This window comes from Tachyglossus aculeatus, chromosome 8, assembly GCF_015852505.1.
Source record: "Tachyglossus aculeatus isolate mTacAcu1 chromosome 8, mTacAcu1.pri, whole genome shotgun sequence".
Lineage (NCBI taxonomy): Eukaryota > Metazoa > Chordata > Mammalia > Monotremata > Tachyglossidae > Tachyglossus > Tachyglossus aculeatus.
In genome coordinates this window covers 6,851,535-6,874,509 of record NC_052073.1, presented here as the reverse complement: position 1 = coordinate 6,874,509, position 22,975 = coordinate 6,851,535, and the positions used below count along the sequence as shown (strand labels likewise).

The 22,975-nt window shown below is 49.1% G+C and overlaps 1 protein-coding gene across 3 annotated transcripts; it reads left to right on the top strand.

Annotated features, from left to right (window-relative positions):
• Nucleotides 1-597: 597 nt before the first annotated feature.
• On the top strand, nucleotides 598-22,413 carry TTPAL (alpha tocopherol transfer protein like). 3 transcript variants are annotated; one of them, XM_038750669.1, is made up of 5 exons: nucleotides 598-669; nucleotides 8,113-8,544; nucleotides 12,594-12,685; nucleotides 17,516-17,626; nucleotides 19,729-22,413. In XM_038750669.1, exons 2-5 carry the CDS (start codon nucleotides 8,127-8,129, stop codon nucleotides 20,008-20,010), a joined length of 903 nt encoding a protein of 300 aa, XP_038606597.1. In that variant the 5' UTR covers nucleotides 598-669; nucleotides 8,113-8,126; the 3' UTR covers nucleotides 20,011-22,413. The 3 variants fall into 3 exon arrangements, with proteins under 3 accessions (XP_038606597.1, XP_038606595.1, XP_038606596.1); XM_038750667.1 differs by having other exon boundaries at nucleotides 12,594-12,787; XM_038750668.1 differs by lacking the exon at nucleotides 598-669 and adding an exon at nucleotides 5,573-5,638 and having other exon boundaries at nucleotides 12,594-12,787.
• The last annotated feature ends 562 nt before the right edge of the window (nucleotides 22,414-22,975 follow it).

The following is a 22,975-nucleotide window of genomic DNA, read 5'->3' as shown; positions in this document are numbered from 1 at the left end:
AAATGGGGATTAAGACTGTGAGCCCCCCGAGGGGCAACCTGGTCACCTTGTAACCTACCCAGCGCTTAGAACAGTGCTTTACACGTAGTAAGCGCTTAATAAATGGCATTATTATTATTATTATTCCACTGTATTCCCCCCCAGCGCTTAGAACAGTGCTTTGGACATAGTAAGCGCTTAACAAATGCCATTATTATTATTATCATTATTATTATTATTATTATTATTATTATTAACTCCCCCCCGCGCGTGCGCCTTGAAGCCGCAGGCCGCGGCCTGAGGAGAGCCGACCGGCCGCTGACGTCACAGCCCCCCCCCGCCCGCGCGTGCGCTTTGAAGCCGCAGGCCGGCCGCTGACGTCACAACCCCCGCCCTGCGCGTGCGCCTTGAAGCCGCAGGCCGGCCGTTGACGTCACCGCCACCGCCCGCGCGTGCGCCTTGAAGCCGCAGGCCGGCCGCCGACGTCACAACCCCGCCCTGCGCGTGCGCCCTGAGGCCGCAGTCCCCTTTGCCCGCCCGCGGTCCCCGCCCTCTCGGCGTCGTGTCGTCACTTCCGGTGGGAGGGGCGGGGCCGCACTCCAGGACTGGCAGGAGGAGGAGGAGGCCAAAGTGGAGGCCAAAGTGGAGGCTGCAACTGCTGTGACCCCTCCCTCCTTCCCTCAGGGCCCGGTGAGTGCCAAGCCCCCTCCATCACCCATCACCAGTCATTCATTCAATCAATCAATCAATCAATCAATCAATCGTATTTACTGAGCGCTTACTGTGTGCAGAGCACTGGACTAAGCGCTTGGGAAGTCCAAGTTGGCAACATCCAGGGACGGTCCCTACTATGCATATATGTTTGTACATATTTATTACTCTATTTTACTTGTACGTATTCTATTTATACCTGTATATATGTATATATGGTTATACATATTTATTACTCTATTTATTTTACTTGTACATATCTATCCTATTTATTTTATTTTGTTAGTATGTTTGGTTTTGTTCTCTGTCTCCCCCTTTTAGACTGTGAACCCACTGTTGGGTAGGGACTGTCTCTGTGTGTTGCCAATGTGTACTTCCCAAGCGCTTAGTACAGTGCTCTGCACATAGTAAGCGCTCAATAAATACGATTGATGATGATGATGATGATTTATTCTGTGTTGTTAATATGTTTTGTTCTGTCGTCTGTCTCCCCCTTCTAGACTGTGAACCCACTGTTGGGTAGGGACCGTCTCTAGATGTTGCCAACATGTACTTCCCAAGCGCTTAGTCCAGTGCTCTGCACACAGTAAGCGCTTAATAAAGTCGATTGAATGAATGAATATATCTATGTATATATCTATATGTGTGTGTGATATATATGACTCTATGTATACCTGCATATATGTTTGTACATATTTATTACTCTATTTTACTTGTACGTATTCTATTTATTCTATTTTGTTAATATGTTTTGTTCTGTCATCTGTCTCCCCCCTTCTAGACTGTGAACCCGCTGTTGGGTAGGGACCGTCTCTAGATGTTGCCAACATGTACTTCCCAAGCGCTTAGTACAGTGCTCTGCACACAGTAAGCGCTTAATAAATTCGATTGAATGAATGAATATATCATTGTATATATCTATATGTGTGTGTTATATATATGACTATATACCTGTATATATGTTTGTACATATTTATTACTCTATCTATTTTACTTGTACATATTCTATACATACTTTTTCTATTTATTTTGTTAATACGTTTTGTTTTGTCGTCTATCTCCCCCTTCTTGACTGTGAACCCGCTGTTGGGTAGGGACCGTCTCTAGATGTTGCCAACTTCATCATCATCATCATCATCAATCGTATTTATTGAGCGCTTACTATGTGCAGAGCACTGTACTAAGCGCTTGGGAAGTACAAATTGGCAACATATAGAGACAGTCCCTACCCAACAGTGGGCTCAAGTCTAAAAGGGGGAGGCAGAGAACAAAACCAAACATACTAACAAAATAAAATAGAGTAGATATGTACAAATAAAATAAATAAATAAATAAATAAATAGAGTAAAAAAATATGTACAAACATATTGCTTGGGAAGTACAAGTTGGCAACATATAGAGACAGTCCCTACCCAATAGTGGGCTCAGGACAGTGCTCTGCACACAGTAAGCGCTCAATAAATACGATTGAATGAATGAACAGTGGGCTCACAGTCTAGAAGGGGGAGACAGACAACAAAACCAAACGTATTAACCAAATAAAAGTCGTCTTTAGTGGCATTTGTTAAACGCTTCCCAGGGCCAAGCACTGTGCTGAGCGCTCACTGCGTGCACAGCACTGGACTAAGCGCTTGGCAAGTACAGTTCAGAGACCAGCCCTGCCCACAAAGGGCTTACAAGCTAGAGGACCCCCCCCCCCCCCCCCCCCGCCACACCCCACGAACACCTTTCATCCCCTATCACCATTCACTCATTCAGTTGTATTTATTGAGCGCTTACTTTCATTCATTCATTCAGTCGTATTTATTGAGCACTTATTCACTCATTCAGTTGTATTTATTGAGCGCTTACTTCCATTCATTCATTCAGTCGTATTTATTGAGCGCTTACTGTGTGCAGAGCACTGTACTAGACGCTTGGGAAGTACAAGTTGGCAACATACAGAGACAGTCCCTACCCAACAACGGGCTCACAGTCCAAAGGACGGGTTTACTTTGTGCGGAGCACTGGACTAAGCACTTGGGAAGTACAATTCAGCAATAAAGAGAGGCAATCCCCCACCCCCACCCCCTTCCCCTAGTCCCACCCCCTCTCCCCTCTTTCATACGAGAAGCAGCGTGGCTCAGTGGAAAGAGCCCGGGCTTTGGAGTCAGAGGTCATGGGTTCGAATCCCTGCGCCGCCAACTGTCAACTATGTGACTTTAGGCAAGTCACTTCACTTCTCTGGGCCTCGGTTACCTCATCTGGAAAATGGGGATGAAGACTGTGAGCCCCCCGTGGGACAACCTCATCACCTTGTATCCCCCCAGCGCTTAGAACAGTGCTTTGCACATAGTGAGCGCTTAATAAATACCATCATTATTATTGTTATTGTTATTATCCCCCGCCCCCTCCCCTCCAATCCCAACCTCCTTTCTTCTCCCCTCCCCCTCCCCTCTTTCATCCCCCAGCCCCCCCCCACCTCCCATTCCCATTTAAGCGCTTAGTACAGTGCTCTGCACACAGTAAGCACTCAGAATGAATGAATGGATGAATTCCCCCCCACCTCCCCTCTATTATCCCGGACTCAATGGAAAGAGCACGGACTTGGGAGTCAGAGGTGATGGGTTCAAATCCCGGCTCCAGCAGTTGTCAGCTGTGTGACCTTGGGCAAGTCACTTCACTTCTCTGGGCCTCAGTTCCCTCATCTGTCAAATAGGGATGAAGACTGTGAGCCCCCCATGGGACAACCTCATCACCTTGTATCCTCCCCGGCGCTTAGAACAGTGCTTTGCACATAGTAAGCGCTTAACAAATACCATCATTATTATTATTATCCCCTGCCCCCCCTCCCCTCCAATCCCACCCCTTTCTTCCCCTTTCCCCCACCCCCATTCCCACCCTCCCCTCTTTTATCCCCCTGCCCCTTCCCCTTCTCCATCCCCCCATCCTCTATATATACCTGTATATATGTATATATGTTTGTACATATTTATTACTCTATTTTACTTGTACATATTCTATTTATTTTATTTTGTTAATATGTTTGTTTTGTTGTGTCTCCCCCTTCTAGATTGTGAACCCACTGTTGGGTAGGGACCATCTCTATATGTTGCCAACATGTACTTCCCAAGCACTTAGTACAGTGCTCTGCACACAGTAAGCGCTCAATAAATTCGATTGAATGAATGAATATATATATATGTATATATATATATGTGTGTGTGTGTGTGTGATATATATGACTCTATATATACCTGAATATATGTTTGTACATATTTATTACTCTATTTTACTTACATATTCTATACATACTTATTCTATTTACTTTATTTTGTTAATACATTTTGTTTTGTTCTCTGTCTCCCCCTTCTAGACTGTGAACCCGCTGTTGGGTAGGGACCGTCTCTAGATGTTGCCAACTTGGACTTCCCAAGCGCTTAGTCCAGTGCTCTGCACACAGTAAGCGCTCAATAAATACGATTGAATGAGTGAATCCCTTCCCCCTCCCTTCTTTCATCCTCCTTCTCCATTCATTCATTCATTCAATCGTATTTATTGAGCACTTACTGTGTGCAGAGCGCTGGACTAAGCGCTTGGGAAGTACAAGTTGGCAACATATAGAGACAGTCCCTACCCAACAGTGGGCTCACAGTCTAGAAGGGGGAGACAGAGAACAAAACAAAACAAAGCATATTAACAAAATAAAATAAATAAAATAAATATGTACAATAAAATAGGGTAATAAATACAAACATATATACATATATACATCCCCCCTTCCCCTTTCCCACCCCATCCCCTTTCCTCCTTCCCTCCCTTTCTCCACCCCTCATTCATTCATTCATTCATTCAATCGTACTTATTGAGCGCTTTCTGTGTGCAGAGCACCGGACTAAGCGCTTGGGAAGTCCAAGTGGGCAACATCTAGAGACGGTCCCTACCCACCAGCGGGCTCACAGTCTAGAAGGGGGAGACAGACGACAAAACAAAACGGATCAACGAAATAAAGTAAATAGAATAAGTGTGTATAGAATAAATATGTACAAGTAAAATAGATAGAGTAATAAATATGTACAAACATATATACATCATCATCATCATCAATCGTATTTATTGAGCGCTTACTGTGTGCAGAGCACTGGACTAAGCGGTTGGGAAGTCCAAGTGGGCAACATATAGAGACAGTCCCTACCCAACAGTGGGCTCACAGTCTAAAAGGGGGTGACGGAGAACAAAACCAAACATACTCACAAAATAAAATAAATAGAATAGATATGTACAAGTAAAATAAATAGAGTAATAAATATGTACAAACATATATACAGGTGCTGTGGGGAAGGGAAGAAGGTAAGATGGGGGGGATGGAGAGGAGGACGAGGGGGAGATATACAGGTATATTTCCCCCCCCCGTCCCCCTCCCTTCTTTCATCCCCCTGCCCCCCCCCCCTCTGCACCTCCACTTTCTCCAGTCTCCCCTTCTTCATCTCCCCAACCCCTTCCCCCTTCCCCTCTTGGACCACCCATCTCTGCCCCCTCCTTGATCCCCCCATCCCCACTCCCTCCTCCCCATCCCCGCTCCCTCCTCTTAAACCCCCCCATCCTCATCCCCTGCCCACCTCAGCCCCCCAATCCCCCCTTTCCCCTTGGTGGGAGAGGCGGGGAGGGGGCTGCAGGTAGGGCTGGGCTGTGTGTTTGGGGGGGTGACCAGCCCCCCTTCCTGTGTGTCCCCTCAGTGTCGCAGGCAGGAACCTCGGGCTGGGGCCGTGGCTCGGTTTTGCAACACCTTAAATGTAGGGAAGTGTGCAATAATAGTAGTCATCGTTCCGGTATTCATTAAGTGTTTACTATGTGCCAACCACTGAGATAGGTGCGGTACGGTCAGACCGGCCCCCCAGCCCACGCGAGGCGCACGGTGGAAGGGGACGAAGAGCAGCTGTACCGAGAAGGAAACCGAGGCACAGAGAAGGTAAGCGACTTGCCCAGAGCCACACAGCAGGCCAGCGGCGGAGCCGGGGTTAGAACAGAGGCCCTCTGACTCCGGCCCTGGGCTCTTTCAATGTTGCCAGTTTCCCAATCGCTTATTACAGTGCTCTGCACACAGTAAGCGCTCAATAAATACGATTGATTGATTGATTTCAACTAGACCACATTTAAGTGCATCCAAAATATCATAACTCTGGACACCAAATGAAAAGATCCTGAGTAACTCAGCACCGAAGAGGCTGCCGAAGCAGCGTGGCTCAGTGGAAAGAGCCCGGGCTTTGGAGTCAGAGGTCACGGGTTCGAATCCCAGCTCTGCCAATTGTGACTTTGGCAAGTCATTTAACTTCTCTGGGCCTCAGTTCCCTCAGCTGTACAATGGGGATGAAGACTGTGAGCCCCCCGTGGGACAACCTGATCACCTTGTCACCTCCCCAGTGCTTAGAACAGTGCTTTGCGTATAGTAAGCGCTTAATAAATGCCATCAGTATTATTATTATTATTATTCTCTGTGCCTCAGTTGCCTCATCTGTAAAATATGGATTAAGACTGTGAGCCCCACGTGGGGCAACCCGATCACCTTGTATCTATCCCAGTGCTTAGAGCAGTGCTTGGCACATAGTAAGCGCTTAACAATGCCATCATTATTATGATAGTGAGTGGGGGAGGAGAAGGCGCTTAGAACAGTGCCAGCGCTTAGAACAGTGCTTTGCACATAGTAAGCGCTTAATAAATGCATCGTTATTATTAAGACAAGAAGAAAAGGAAAGTGCTCTGTGTGTCTGTGTGTATATGTATATATGTTTGTACATATTTATTACTCTATTTATTTTACTTGTACATATCTATTCTATTTATTTTATTTTGTTAGTATGTTTGGTTTTGTTCTCTGCCTCCCCCTTTTAGACTGTGAGCCCACTGTTGGGTAGGCACTGTCTCTATAGGTTGCCAATTTGTGCTTCCCAAGCGCTTAGTACAGTGCTCCGCACATAGTAAGCGCTCAATAAATACGATTGATGATGATGATGTGTTCCTTAGAGCCCCTGACTGACTTGGTTACAGGTGTCCGTTAATCAGTCGATCGTATTTATTGAACGCTTACCGGATGCAGAGCACTGTACTGGGTGTTTGAAAAAGTACACTACGTCAGAATCGGTAGACTTGTTCCCTCTCGACAAGGAACTTACAGTCTACGGGGGAGACGGACATTCATCTAAATCAATAAATTACAGATATGTACGTAAGTGCCGTGGACGGAGAGCCGGGCGAATGAAGGGTACAAATCCAAGCGCAGAGGCGACTCGGAAAGAGGAGGGAGATGAGGCTTAGTCGAAGAGGAAGCCCTCTCGGAGGAGGTGGGATTTTCATAAAATCCCCCCACCCCCCCGTAGCCCGGCCCAAGAGCGGAGGGCTCGTTTCCGCCTCTGAGACTTGTGACGTCCCTTAGACCTTAGGTCACGGGTTCTAATCCCGGCTCGGCCACTTGTCTGTTGTATCACTTGGGGCAAGTCAAGCATATATGTATATATGTTTGTACATATTTTTTTTACTCTATTTATTTATTTATTTAATTTATTTGTACATATCTATTCTATTTATTTTATTTTGTTAGTATGTTTGGTTTTGTTCTCTGTCTCCCCCTTTTAGACTGTGAGCCCACTGTTGGGTAGGGACTGTCTCTAGATGTTGCCAACTTGTCCTTCCCAAGCGCTTAGTACAGTGCTCTGCACATAGTAAGCGCTCAATAAATGCGATTGATGATGATGATGAAGTCACTTCACTTCTCTGATCCTCAGTCACCTCATCTGGAAAATGGGGATGGAGACCGTGAGCCCCACGTGGGGCAGGGACTGTCCAACTCGACCAGCTTGTATTCATTCATTCGACCGTATTTATTGAGCGCGTACTGTGTGCAGGGCACTGTACTAAGCGCTTGGGAAGTACAAGTTGGCAATGTGTAGAGACGGTCACAGTTTAGAGCCCGTCTTGGGTCCACCCCAGCGCTTAGTACAGTGCCTGGCGTATAGTGAGCGCTTAATCAATCAATCAGTCGTATTTATTGAGCGCTTACTGTGTGCAGAGCGCTTGGGAAGTACAAATCAAGTCGGCAACACATAGAGACAGTCCCTACCCAACAGCGGGCTCACAGTCGTCTTAACAAACACCAATCAATCAATCAATCAATCAGTCGTATTTATTGAGCGCTTACGATGTGCTTGGGAAGTACAAATTGGCAACACATAGAGACAGTCCCTGCCCAACAGTGGGCTCACAGTCTAAAAGGGGGAGACAGAGAACAGAGCCAAACATACCAACAAAATAAAATAAATAGGCTAGAAATGTACAAGTAAAAGAAATAAATAAATAGAGTAATAAATACGTACACGTAAACCCCATGATGATGATGATGATGATGGGGCATTCACTCCGTGCGGGGTTGTCGTCCTCCTCCTCGGCCAGCTCCCCGCCCGCCGATGTCCGAGGAAAGCAGCCCGTCCCCGCGGGAGAAGGCGTCCCGGCCGTCCCGGCCGTCCGGCTACGTGTGCTCCCTGTCGGAGGAGCTGGTCACCAAGGCCCGCGAAGAGCTGCAGGAGAAGCCCGAGTGGCGGCTGCGCGACGCCCAGGCGCTGCGCGACATGGTGTGCAAGGACTACCCCCACCTGGCCACCTCGCTGGACGACGCCTTCCTGCTGCGCTTCCTGCGGGCCCGCAAGTTCGACTACGACCGCGCCCTGCAGCTGCTGGTCAACTACCACTGCTGCCGCCGCGGCTGGCCCGAGGTCTTCGCCCACCTGAAGCCGTCCGCCCTGAGGGAAGCGCTGGACTCGGGCTTCCTCACCGTGCTGCCCCGCTGCGACCCCAACGGCTGCCGCGTCGTCTGCCTTCGCCCAGGTAGCCGCCTTTAACCCGGCCGCGGGGGCGGGCGCGGACGGGGTCTCCTGCGCGCGGGGGATGGGGCAGTCAATCAATCAATCAATCAATCAATCAGTCGTATTTATTGAGCGCTTACTATGTGCAGAGCACTGTACTAAGCGCTTGGGAAGTACAAAGTGGCAACACATAGAGACAGTCCCTACCCAACAGTGGGCTCACGGTCTAAAAGGGGGAGACAGAGAACAGAACCAAACATACCAACAAAATAAAATAAATAGGATAGAAATGTACAAGTAAAATAAATAAATAAATAGAGTGATAAATATGTACAACCATATATCCATATATACAGGTGCTGCGGGGAAGGGAAGGAGGTAAGATGGGGGGATGGAGAGGGGGACGAGGGGGAGAGGAGGGAAGGGGCTCAGTCTGGGAAGGCCTCCTGGAGGAGGTGAGCTCTCAGCAGGGCCTTGAAGGGAGGAAGAGAGCTAGCTTGGCGGAGGGGCAGAGGGATTGGGGGCATTCCAGGCCCGGGGGAGGACGGGGGCCGGGGGTCGACGGCGGGACAGGGGAGAACGAGGTACGGTGAGGAGATTAGCGGTGGAGGAGCAGAGGGTGCGGGCTGGGCAGGAGAAGGAGAGAAGTCCGAGCCCCCGGCGACCCGGCTTCTCCTCCCGGCTCCGCCGCGCCTCGGCTGGGTGACCCTGGGCAAGTGGCCGCGCTTCTCTGGGCCTCAGTGACCTCATCCGGAACATAATTAGAGAAGCAGCGTGGCTCGGTGGAAAGAGCCCGGGCTTTGGAGTTCAAATCCCTTGTCAGCTGTGTGACTTCAGGCAAGTCCACTTCACTCCTCTGGGCCTCAGTTACCTCATCTGTAAAATGGGGTTGACCGTCAGCCCCACGTGGGACAACCTGATCACCTTGTATCATCATCAGTCGTATTTAGTGAGCGCTTACTATGTGCAGAGCGCTGTACTAAGCGCTTGGGAAGTACAAATTGGTAACATATGTAACAAGAACAGTGCTGTGCACATAGTAAGCGCTTAATAAATGCCATCATTAAGCGCTTAGTACAGTGCGCTGCACACAGTAAGCGCTCAATAAATACGATTGAATGAATAATAATAATTATAATAATGGCGTTTGTTGAGCGCTTACTATGTGGCAAGCACTGTTCTAAGCGCTGGGGAGGTTACAAGTTGACCCGGTTGTCCCACGGAGGGGCTCACAGTCTTAATCCCTATTTTCAGATGAGTTAACTGAGGCCCAGAGAAGTGAAGTGACTTGCCCAGAGTCCCACAGCTGACAGTTGGCGGAGCCGGGATTTGAACCCATGACCTCTGACTCCAGAGCCCGGGCTCTTTCCACTGAGCCACGCTGCTTCTCATGGGGGTGGATGGGAATGTGAGCCCTGCCGGGGGACAGGGACTGTAGCCAACCTGACTAACTTGTACCTACTCCAGCGCTTAGAACAGTGCTTTGCACGTAGTAAGCGCTTAGCAAATACCAAAATTATTATTATTATTATTGTCAGCTGTGTGACTTTGGGCAAGTCACTTCACTTCTCTGGGCCTCGGTTCCCTCATCTGTAAAATGGGGATCAAGACTGGACAACCTGATCACCTTGTATCCTCCCGGGCGCTTAGAACAGTGCTTTGCACAAAGTAAGCGCTTAACAAATGCCATTATTATTATTGTTAATATTTAGTGATTTTCAGTCAATCATATTTATCAAGCGTCCTTGGAAGTATTTATTGATTATCCGTCGTATTACATATTGAGCGCTCTCAGTAGTTATCTTTCATTCATTCGTTCAATTCATTCAGTCCATTTATTGAGCACTTACTGTGTGTGGAGCACCATACTAAGCACTTGGGAAGTACAATTCAGCAACAGAGAGTCAATCCCTGCCCACAACGGGCTCACAGTCTAGTTATCAATCAATCGTATTTATCAAGCATCCTCAGTAGTACTTATTGGTTATCAGTCAATCGTATTATCTATTGAGCGCTCTCAATAATCAATCGTATGTGAGCCCACTGTTGGGTAGGGACTGTATCTATATGTTGCCAACTTGTACTTCCCAAGCGCTTAGTACAGTGCTGTGCACACAGTAAGCACTCAATAAATACGATTGATTGATTAATTGATCTATTGAGCACACTCATTAGTTATCAATCAATTGTATTTATCAAGCATCCTCAGTAGTATTTGTTGATCATTCGATCGCATTTATTGAGCGTTTACTATATGCAAAGCACTGTACTAAGCACACGGGAGAGTACAAATGACACCAAACAATAATATAACAACAGTCAATCAGTCATATTTATTGAATGCCCTCAGTAGTATTGATCGATTATCAATCATATTTATTGAGCACCCTCAGTAGTATTTATTGAGCGCTTACTGTGTGCAATGTACTGTGCTAAGCACTTCTGTCCTTCAGACTGTAAGCTCGTTGTGGGCAGGGAACGTTTCTGTTATGTTGTAATATTGTAGTCTCCCAAGTGCTCGGTACGGTGCTCTCCACACAGTAAGCTGCTTCTCTAAAGCGGAAGAAACGTTGCCGTTTCAGTCGATCCCAGAGCTCAGATTGCTGATCCCAGACCTTTGGCTCCAACAACAACAGCACCAGTGCTATTTGTTAAGCACTTACTAGGTGCCAAGCACTGTTTTAAGCCCCGGGGCGGGTAATGGTAATGACGATTCATTCATTCATTCAATTCATTCAATCGTATTTATTGAGCATTTACTGTGTGCAGATCACTGTACTAAGCGCTTGGGAAGTCCAAGTTGGCAACATATAGAGATGGTCCCTACCCAACAGTGGGCTCACAGTCTAGAAGATGATAGAAGATCTCTCAGTGATAATAAAAATAATAATAATAATAATGATGGCATTTAGTAGCTCAGTGAAGACCTCCTACTAAAAGCACCATTAATAATAATAATAATGATGGCATTTATTAAGCGCTTACCACGTGCAAAGCACTCTTCTAAGCGCTGGGGAGGTTACAAGGTGATCAGGTTGTCCCACGAAGGGCTCACGGTCTTAATCCCCGTTTTACAGACGAGGGAACTGAGGCCCAGAGAAGTGAAGTGACCTGCCCAAAGTCACACAGCTGACAATCGGCGGAGCCGGGATTCGCACCCAAGTCCTCTGACTCTCAAGTCATTACTCCGCCACTTAGCTGGGTTACTCTGGGCAAGCCACGTCACCTCTCTGGGCCTCCGTGACCTCACCCGGAAAATGGGGATGAAGAGCGGGAGCCCCCCGGGGAACCACCCGATCACCCCGTAACCTCCCCGGCAGTGCTCTGCACACAGTAAGCGCTTAACAGATTATTATTATTGTTATTATTATTATTATTATTATTATTATTATTATTATTATTATTATTATTATGGGGACAAATTGTTTTTACCTCCCCCCGCCACAAACACACGCACCTGTGACCGAAGGAGGCACATACGAGGTGACTGTGCAATGGCAATGGTTAAGCGCTTAGTAGGTGCCGGCACAAGCAAATCCGGTTAGACCCGGTCCCTGTCCCACGTGGGGCTCCCAGTCTCGATCCCCATTTTCCAGAGGAGGGAACTGAGGCCCGGAGAAGTGAAATGACTCACCCAAGGTCACACCCGAGACGAGTAGCGGAGCCGGGACTAGAACCCGCGACCTTCTGACTCTCAAACTTGGGCTCTGTACCACTGCACGTAATTAGGTTGGACACAGTCCCTGTCCCTTGTGCGTCTTAATCCCCATTTCACAGACGAGGAAACGGCGGCACAGAGAAGCGAAGTGACTTGCCCGAGGTCACCCAGCGGACAAATGGCGGCGCTGGGATTAGAACCCAGGTCCTTCTGACGCCCAGGCCCGGGCTCTCCTGACCCGAGTGGTGTGGAGCGGTTGGCGGGCCTTCTCCTCCGCCCCAGGCTAACACCGAATTGAACCGGGACCCGTCGGGAGTCCGTTTTTCATTTTTGCCAGGGAGGGCTCCGGGAAAACGGGACCCCTCTCGGGACTCGGTTCTCCCAACTCACCGCCCGCCCCTTGTCGCCTTCAGACCGCTGGGTCCCGAGCCGCTACCCCATCACGGAGAACGTGCGGGCCGTGTACCTGACGCTGGAGAAGCTCGTCCAGTCCGAGGAGACCCAGGTGAATGGGATCGTCATCCTGGCCGACTACAGAGGGGTCAGCTTATCCAAGGCTTCTCATTTCGGGCCTTTTATAGCCAAAAAGGTGATTGGGATTCTCCAGGTAAGACCCGCGCCGACGACGAGGAAGAGCGGCTGTTTTCCACAGTCGCCGTTGGTCTTCTTTTCTCGGAGGCCACCTCCCAAAATCTCAGTGTTTTGGCTTTTCCTCCAAAATGCCGTTTCCACCCAATCGATCGATTGTACTTGAGCGCTTACCGTGGGCCGAGCACTGTACTAAGCGCTTAGGAGAGTACGATAGAACGGACACATTCCGTGTCCACAACGAGCCTAGAGTCAATCAGTCCATGGTGCTGAGAGCTTACTGTGTGCAGAGCACTGTACTAAGCACTTCGGGGAGCACAATATAACAGACACATTCCCTGCCCACATTGAGCTTACAGTCAATCTATGATAATAATAATTATAATAATAATAATGGCATTTATTAAGCGCTTACTACGTGCAAAGCACTGTTCTAAGCACTGGGGAGTTTACAAGGTGATCAGGTTGGCCCACGTGGGGCTCACAGTCTTCATCCCCATTTTCCAGGTGAGGGAACTGAGGCCCAGAGAAGTGAAGTGACTTGCCCAAAGTCACCCAGCTGACAAGTGGCGGAGCCGGGATTTGAACCAGTGACCTCTGACTCCAAAGCTCAGGCTCTTTCCACTGTACCACGCTGATATTGAGCGCTTAGTGTGTGCAGAGCACTGTACTAAGCGCTTGGGAGAGCACAATATAACAGACACATTCCCTGCCTTCAATGAGCATTCATTCATTCCTTCATTCATTCATTCATTCAATGAATGCCTTCATTCATTCATTCATTCAATCGTATTTATTGAGCGCTTACTGTGTGCAGAGCACTGTACTAAGCGCTTCCCATCAATCGGTCACTCCATTGTATTTATTGAGTGCTTATTGCGTGCAGAGCACTGTACTAAGCACTTGAGAGAGTACAGTGTAACAACATTCAGTCATATTGAGCGCTGTGTGCAGAGCACTATACTAAGCGCTTAACATAATTCCCTGCCCACAGTGAGCTTATACCAACCAATCGATGGTATTTATTGAGCGCTTACTGTGTGCAGAGCCCTGTACTAAGCACTTGGGAGAGTACAATATCATGACATAACAGACACATTCCCTGCCCACAGTGAGCTTACACCAGTCAATTGATGGTATTTATTGAGCGCATCCTGTGTGCAGAGCCCTGTACTAAGCGCTCGGAAGAGTACGGTGCACCCAAGTTGGTAGGCGCATCCCGTAACCGACTTGCCCCAAGCTTCTGAGCTGACAGAGTGTCCCCAACAGGGTCCCAAAGGTTTCCGAGACTGCTGAGATTCCCCCCTTTGGGACCAGAGCCTGGAAAATAGGGTGATCATCATCAATCGTATTTATTGAGCGCTTACTGTGTGCAGAGCGCTGTGCTAAGCGCTTGGGAAGTACAAATTGGCAACATCTAGAGACAGTCCCTTCCCAACAGTGGGCTCACAGTCGAAAAGGGGGAGACAGGGAACAAAGCCAAACATACTAACAAAATAAATAGAATAGATATGTACAAGTAAAAGAAATAAATAATCCAAGATTCCCAGAGATCCAAGCCTCAGAGGAGCATGGAATTTTCCAAAGCCATTCCCGCCCGCAGCCGCTCCCCGCCAAAAAACGTTGCTTTTGGCCAGGTCATTGCGCCAAAACTTTAGCTCCGAGTCTCAGTACTTTTGTGGCTTTGCAGTTGAGTTGCCGTGCGTGACCTATTACCTATTACCCTATGTATTTATTTATTTTACTTGCACATATCTATTCTATTTATTTCATTAATATGTTTTGTTTGTTGTCTGTCTCCCCCTTCTAGACTGTGAGCCCGCTGTTGGGTAGGGTCCATCTCTATATATTGCCAACTTGTACTTCCCAAGCGCTTAGTACAATGCTCTGCACACAGTAAGCGCTCAGAGAAGCAGTGTGGCTCAGTGAAAGAGCACGGGCTTTGGAGTCAGAGGTCATGGGTTCGAATCCCGGCTCTGCCACATGTCTGCTGTGTGACCTTGGGCAAGTCACTTCACTTCTCTGAGCCTCAGTTACCTCATCTGTAAAATGGGGATTAAGACTGTGAGCCCCACGTGGGACAACCTGATCACTTTGTATCCCCCCAAGCGCTTAGAACAGTGCTTTGCACACAGTAAGCGCTTAACAAATGCCAACATTATTATTATTATTATTATTGATAGATACGATTGATTGATTGATTGATTGACCTCAGGGTCAACTGGCCTAGGAAAAGTTGCTGCTCTGGGACAGTGCATCAGTCGGTGGTACTCACTGAGCACTTGCTGTATGCAGAGCACTGTAATAATAATAGTAATAATAATAATCCCTCTCCCCCTCCTCCCACCTTACCTCCTTCCCCTCCCCATAACACCTGTATATATGTATATATGTTTGTACGTATTAATTACTCTATTTTATTTGTACATATTTATTCTATTTATTTTATTTTGTTAATATGTTTTGTTTTGTTGTCTGTCTCCCCCTTCTAGACTGTGAGCCCTCTGTTGGGTAGGGACCGTCTCTAGATGTAGAAGCAGCGTGGCTCAGTGGAAAGAGCCCGGGCTTTGGAGTCAGAGGTCATGGGTTTGAATCCAGGCTCCGCCACATGTCTGCTGTGTGACCTCAGGCAAGCCACTTAACTTCTCTGAGCCTCAGTGACCTCATCTGTAAAAAGGGGATTAAGACTGTGAGCCCCACGTGGGACAACCTGATCACCTTGTATCTCCCCTAACGCTTAGAACAGTGCTCTGCACATAGTAAGCGCTTAACAAATGCCATCATTATTATTATTATTACATGTTGCCAACTTGTACTTCCTAAGCGCTAGTACAGTGCCCTGCACACGGTAAGCGCTCAATAAATATGACTGAATGAATGAATGGCACTTGTTAAGTGCTTACTATGTGCCAGGCACTGTACTAAGCACTGGGGTGGGCACAGTCCCTGTCCCACATGGGGCTCACAGTCTTAATCCGCATTTTACAGATGAGGTCACTGAGGCCCAGAGGAGTGAATCGAATTGCCCAAGGTCATATAGCAGACAATCAATCAATCAATCGTATTTATTGAGCGTTTACTGTGTGCAGAGCACTGTACTAAGCGCTTGGGAAGTACAAGTTGGCAACATATAGAGACAGTCCCTACCCAACAGTGGGCTCCCAGACAAGTGGCAGAGTCCCCCGTAAAAATAATAATCGTGGTATTTGTTAAGCGCTTACTGTGTGCCGAGCACTGTATGAAGCACTTGGGGTAAATACAGGATAATCGGTCAACACGTGGCGCTCACAGTCTGAGTGGGAGGGAGAACAGGTATTGAATCCCCATTTTGCGGATGAGGTGACCGAGGCGCGGAGCAGCGAATCAACCTGCCAAGATGACACAGCACTGAAGTGGGGAAACGGGGATTAGAACCCAGGTCCTTTGACTCCCAGGCTGGGGCTCTTTCCACAAGGCCGTGCTGCTTCTTACCAAGTCAAGTTATGTTTGGTTTAGTGATGATGGTGATGATGATGGCATTTATTAAGCGCTTACTATGCGCCAAGCAGTCTTCTAAGCACTGGGGAGGTTACAACGTGATCAGGTTGTCCCACGGGGGGGCTCACGGTCTTCATCCCCGTTTTACAGACGAGGTAACTGAGGCGTGGAGAAGTGAAGTGACTTGCCCAAAGTCACACAGCTGACAATTGGCAGAGCCGGGATTTGAACCCATGACCTCTGACTCTTTCCACCGAGCCACGCTGAGTGGGCTGAGTGGGCTGTGGAAGTCTCGGTGAGAGCAATGAGTTGTTCCTGATGGCTTGACATAGTCACTTGATTTTTCTATTGTTGGAGTCATCTTATTTTTCTCCTTACGTTGTGCTGTCACAAGTGCTCAGTGTAATAATAATAATAATAATGGCATTTATTCATTCAATCGTATTTATTGAGCGATTACTGTGTGCAGAGCACTGTACTAAGCGCTTGGGAAGTAAGCGCTTACTACTTGCAAAGCACTGTTCTAAGTGCTGGGGAGGTTACAAGGTGATCGGGTCGTCCCACGGGGGTCTCACAGTCTTCATCCCCATTTTACAGATGAGGTAACTGAGGCCCAGAGAAGTGAAGTGACTTGCCCAAAGTCACCCAGCTGACAAGTGGCGGAGCTGGGATTTGAACCCACGACCTCCGACTCCCAAGCCCGGGCTCTTTCCACTGAGCCCCGCTGCTTCTCTAAGTGTAGTGCTCTGCACACAGTAAGCACTCAGTAAATACGAATGAATGAATGAATCAAATGAATGAACGAATCATTTTGACGGTTTGTTACGACGCCCTTGCCCTGCCTTTGGAACAGGGCCTAATAACACTAGTTCTAATAATACTATTACTAATAATAATAGTAATTCTAGACTGTGAGCCCACTGTTGGGTAGGGACCGTCTCTATATGTTGCCAACTTGGACTTCCCAAGCGCGTAGTACAGTGCTCTGCACACAGTAAGCGCTCATTAAATACGATTGAATGAATAATAGTAATGGTGGTATCTGTTAAGTGCTTACTATCAATCAATTACCATGTGCCAGACCTACTGGATAGACGGTCTCTCCTGATGCTTAACCTCGCCATCCGTTTCGTTTTCGCAGGGACACAGGTTGATAAGAGATCTAATTAGACCGTGAGCGGGGCCGATATCCCCAAAATAAGGGCCAGCGGGTATCGGCGGTTTTAAGACGTTTCCGTCGATCTAAAATGCCTCTCCTTTCCCCTGACAGGACGGTTTCCCCATCAGAATAAAAGCTGTGAATATCGTGAATGAACCTCGAATTTTCAAAGGCATCTTTGCCATCCTAAAGCCGTTCTTGAAGGAGAAAATAGCAAACAGAGTAAGTGATCTTACTGCCAATATGGGTGGCTTGTTTGGATGAATCCGCCAATGGTACTTAGCGTGCTACACTGCATGCGGAGCACTGTACTAAGTGTTTGGGAGAGTACAGGAGAGCAGAGTTGGTAGAAACGTTCCCTGCCCATGAGGGAATCTATAATCTATATAATCTATAGCGGAGACAGAAATTAAATATGTTACGTATTTAGCACACAGCTTTAATTCTATTTGTTCTGACGATTTTGACACCTGTGTACGTGTTTTGTTTTGTTGTCTGTCTCCCCCTTCTAGGCTGTGAGCCCGTTGTTGGGTAGGGACCGTCTCTAGATGTTGCCAACTTGGACTTCCCAAGCGCTTAGTCCAGTGCTCTGCACACAGTAAGCGCTCAATAAATACAAATGAATGAATCAATCGATGGTATTTATTAATAATAATTATAATAATATATAATATATAGACTAATATAAATAATAATTCATTGAGTGCTTACCATGTGCAGACCATATATTCATTCATTCAGTCATATTTATTGAGCGCTTACTGTGTGCAGGGCACTGTACTAAGCGCTTGGAAAGTACGGTTCGGCAACAGATACAGTCCCTGCCCAACAACGGGCTCACAGTCTGGAAGGGAATAATGGTATTTGTTAAGCGCGTACTATGTGCCAAGCACTGTCTTAAGCGCTGGGGTGGATACAAGGTAATCAGGTTGTTCCACGTGGGGCTCACAGTCTTACAGATGAGGGAACTGAGGCACAGAAAAATTAAATGACTCGCCCAAAGTCACCCAGCCGGTAAGTGGCGGAGCTGCGATTAGAACCCACGACCTCCGACTCCCAAGCCCGGGCTCTTTCCACTAAGCCACGCTGCTTCTCTGTACTACTGTACTAAGCGCTTGGGAGAGTTCGGTAGAGCAGAGTCAGTAGACACGTTCCCTGCCCACAAAGAGCTTGCGGTCAAGAGGGGAAGACAGATGTTAAATGTGTTGCGGCTCTGTAACAGCCAATCAATCAATTATTGAGCGCTTACTGTGTGGAGAGCTCCGTACTAAGCTCTTGGGAGAGGACAAAATGTATATATGGTTGTACATATTTATTACTCTATTTATTTATTGATTTATTTATTTATTTTACTTGTACATTTCTATCCTACTTATTTTATTTTGTTGGTATGTTTGGTTCTGTTCTCTGTCTCCCCCTTTTAGACTGTGAGCCCACTGTTGGGTAGGGACTGTCTCTATGTGATGCCAATTTGTACTTCCCAAGCGCTTAGTACAGTGCTCTGCACATAGTAAGCGCTCAATAAATACGATTGATTGATTGATTGATTGATTGACAAAATAACACTAAGCAGACGCACTCCCTGCCCACAACGAGTTTACAGTTTAGAGGGGGTGCTGGTGTGTATTAAGCGCTCGGGAGAGTAGGGTAGAAGAGTTTGTCAACACAATTCTCTGTCCACAACGAATCTAGGCAGGTGCCTTCTAAAATGAGCCTCTTCTGGGGGTCTAATAGGGGCCAGACTGGACCCCAAATCCCTGTCCCGGTTTCTCCCGGGCTGCCTACTGTGATAGACGCGATGGTGACAGCAGTGGCAGACTGAGAAAGCCCCCGTGACCGAGGCTGGCTTCCGCACCAGTTGGCAAACGACAGTTGGACGTCTGATGTTCACTGCCATTGCAGTAATGTCTTTTCTAAGGGTGTTAGCTAAATGCGTACGGTGTGCCAGGCACTGTACTAAGCGCTGGGGAACACACAAGATATTCAGATTGGACACCATCCCTCTCCTACAAGGGGCTCACGTCTTTCCTCCTTTTCCAGATGAGGTAACTGAGGTCCAGAGACGGGAAGTTAGTTGCCCAGGGTCACACCGCAGACGGGCGGCAGAGCCGGGATTAGAACCCAAGTCCTTCCGACTTCCCAGGCCCGGGTTCTAGACTCCAGGCCACCCCGGCTTTTCGTTAACAAATATCCCCCGGGGTGCAAAGCACCGTAACCGAGCGTTTGGGCGAATACCAAACAAAGAGTTCAGCCGCCGCCGGAGAACATCCCTGGCATCGACCGGCTCCCATCAATCCGTTCTTGTTTTTGTTTTCAACCTTCAGTTTTTCCTTCACGGCTCCGACCTGAATTCCCTCCACTCGAACCTGCCCCGGGACATCCTCCCCAGGGAATACGGAGGCACGGCCGGAGAGCTGGACATCACGGCTTGGAACGAGACCCTGCTGGCCTCCGAGGAGGATTTCGTCCGCGAGTTCTGCCCGCCCACCCCCCCGGGCGACGGCCACGGGCCCGCGGCCTCCCTGAGCCTCGAAGGGCTGTCTCCTGAGGCCCAGGGAGACGACTCCACGCGGGCGGTGAAATCCCAGCTGTATTCCTGCTATTAGCGCCCGCTCTCCCCCTCCCTCTCTCCCCACTCCCACCGCAGCCTCGGCGCTTTTCCTTCTCCGCCCAAGTCCACGAGGCGGCGGGGAAGCGAGGGCCTCCCCGGCAAAGGGGCGGATGGGAGCGGGTTCGGCACCGGGCCGCCCCGGGACCAGAGCTGGGGCCACGGGGCTGGGATGGCTGCCCTCTGGAAGCTGTCGCGGGAAAGAGTTCAACAGAACCCCGAGGGCATTTCCCCATTTGCGATAGCGGCGAGCGGTGAATAATCCCTATCGAGGCAAAAATAGAGATCTTTCGGAGGAGGTCGGGGGAGGCGTGGGGGAATCAGTCCAGCCGGGGACCGACCCGGAGGGAACTGGGCCGGTCTGTCCCGAGAGAGGCCGGCCCGGATCGTGACGGATCGGCGGGGCCGGTGGCGGATTTGCCGAGCGTCGTCTCCTCGACCCCGGCCTGGGGCCCGTTGGGCTTTTACAGCCCCTAGTCCGGGCCTCGACGCCTGCTTCGAGAAAGGGCCCTGGCGACGGTCGGCTTTTAGAAGCTAGAGAGGACCGCCTTTCCTCCTTTAGGATCCCAAACCCCTTGGAAATCCTCCGCCGAGATCCGGGCCTCCGTCCGGCCCGCCGACCGATCGGAGCGGTCGTGTCGAGAGTCCTCCCGCGGCCCTCGATCTCACCAAGCCCCGGATGAGGAAGGGCGAACAGTCTTCGGCCCATCCGCTGAGCTGCTCGAAACGTTCGCCTGCCCTCCGGGTGGGATGCAGATCCGAAGAAGAACACCAGTCACGACTGGGAGAGGGAGGGGAGGTCAGCCGCTCGGAGGCCTCGCCGCCCCGCTCCCGGGCCTCGTTCTGGGACCTCGGCCCGAACGGATTCCGGCTGAGGTTCCCCTCAGCCGCTCTGGATTTTCATCTTTGGCCGTGGAAGGCAGATGGGGCGGGGGGGGTCTCTCTGAAAGCCCATCCTCAGATTGCCCTCTGGGTGCAGAGTTGGGGGTCCGCGAGGCCCCCCTGCCCACGCCCCACCCGACCCTCTAGCTGCGACTTTCAGCACTTTAGAGCCTTGATATATAGAGATGGGGCCTCAGCTCTAATGTCAAGCGAGAGTGTGTGTCCCGTGTCCTTGTGCGTGGTGTCTTTTGGTGGGGGTTGTTTTGGTTTTCCCACATACATTCTGTAGAAACGTGGCGTTGGTCGGCACCCGGTGTTCGGTGCCCCTCTTGGCGCTGTCTGGGGGCACCCTCGTGACCCAAGAACCGTCCTTACCGTTGTAGTCCGTCTCTTTAGCACTTTTCAAGACCTCGGGACAGGTCACCGGTGAGAGCCCATCTAGTTACCTCCTCCTTCCTCTGTGCCAACTCGGGTACGGAGGAAGGCTCCTCTCCTTGTAAATATGTGCCAGCGGGTCTCTCGGGGCTGCCCTTTCAACCTCTTCGAGTGCCAAAGCGCGTGTGCTCGGACGTTTTTCCTCTGACGACGCGAGTTGCCAAATGGACGGGACGCGGCGTCCGTCCGGGCCTCCGAAGCACAGGTCCGGTGCCCAAGCGGAAGGGAAGCAGCGTGGCGGATCTAGGTCGGAGAAGGGCGGAGGATGAGGTTTTTCGGGGTGAGGAGAGTTTAGAAAGCCTTAGCCACCCTCTAGCTGGTCCCAGCAAGAAGCAGGGAACGTAACTCCAAAGATCAACCTAAAAGGGCTTTAGCCCTGGCTCCCTGTGGATGCGTGTCGTCCTCTTTCCACCCAAATCACGTCTGCGTCTCTCGTTGGTAACCGATCTGTCGGGGAGTAGGGTGTGGGCTGTTCTCATGACGGGTAGTTACCCCGGAAGCCGGAGAAAAGGAAAGCCAGCCGTCTTAAAAATGAGCGGAGATGAGTCGGAAGCACGGTTTGGTTGTGAAGTTGCCATTTGCCCCCACGGTGGCTTCGGCGATAGCGTCAGCCAATTCTTGTCCTGGAAGAGTTCGTGGTGATGGATTAAACACCTCTTCCTTTGTTTGAAGCAGCTAAGGGATGGCCCTCCCGGGGCCCAAAACGATGCATTGAGCTGTGAGTGTTAAAAGAGGGAGCCGTCAGGTTTTCATGTACTTGGAAATTGTCCCTAAACCCCCTGCCATGTAGCCGACACGGGGGGATAAATATGGAAAAGGATTTTGGCCTCTCCTTAAGACGTAGCGTCGACTCATCGTTCCAGCCAGTTGGTTGTTTTTTTTTTCTTCTCCTGAGCAGCCTCGATCCGTGTTAATTGAACGTCACAACTTCTCGATGGCCAAGAAAGCTAGGAGTTCTCTTTGGCAGAGGGCTTCTTTCTCAGTTGGGAGCAGAAGCAAAGGAAAGGTGCGACTTTTCCCCAGCTAATTATTGCTAGGAGAGCTGTCGACGGTCTGGCTAACTGGTTCAGCTTGCTCCCGGAGAGTCATTAGTTTCTGTAGTAGTTTCTCCAAGCTGGGAGAAAAAATGCAGTGTTTGGTACGTTAAGCCGCTCGTGAGCAAAAAGATTGTTGCCCTTTGAATAATGATGGCATTTTCTAAGCGCTTACTATGTGCAAAGCGCTAAGTGCTTTGAAGTGCTGGTAGCTTGCTTTTCCAAGTGAAGACCATCATCTTCACTGGCAGTTATATTTTTCCTTACATTTTTCCTCTCAAAGCGACCGAAGAGTCAACCTTTCCGAACTCACCTTCCATTTTTCCCTCAAAGTGCCGGAAGATTCAACCTTTCCCAAACTCTCTCCCTCCATGAAAATGATGGCATTTTCTAAGCGCTTACAATGTGCAAAGCACTGTTCTAAGCGCTTTGAAGTGCAGGTAGCTTGCTTTTCCAAGGGAAGACCATCGTCTTCACTGGCAGTTACATTTTTCCTTACTTTTTTCCTCTCAAAGCGACCGAAGATTCAACCTTTCCGAACTCACCTTCCTTTTTTCCCTCCAAGTGCCGGAAGATTCAACCTTTCCCAAACTCTCTCCCTCCGCGGAAATG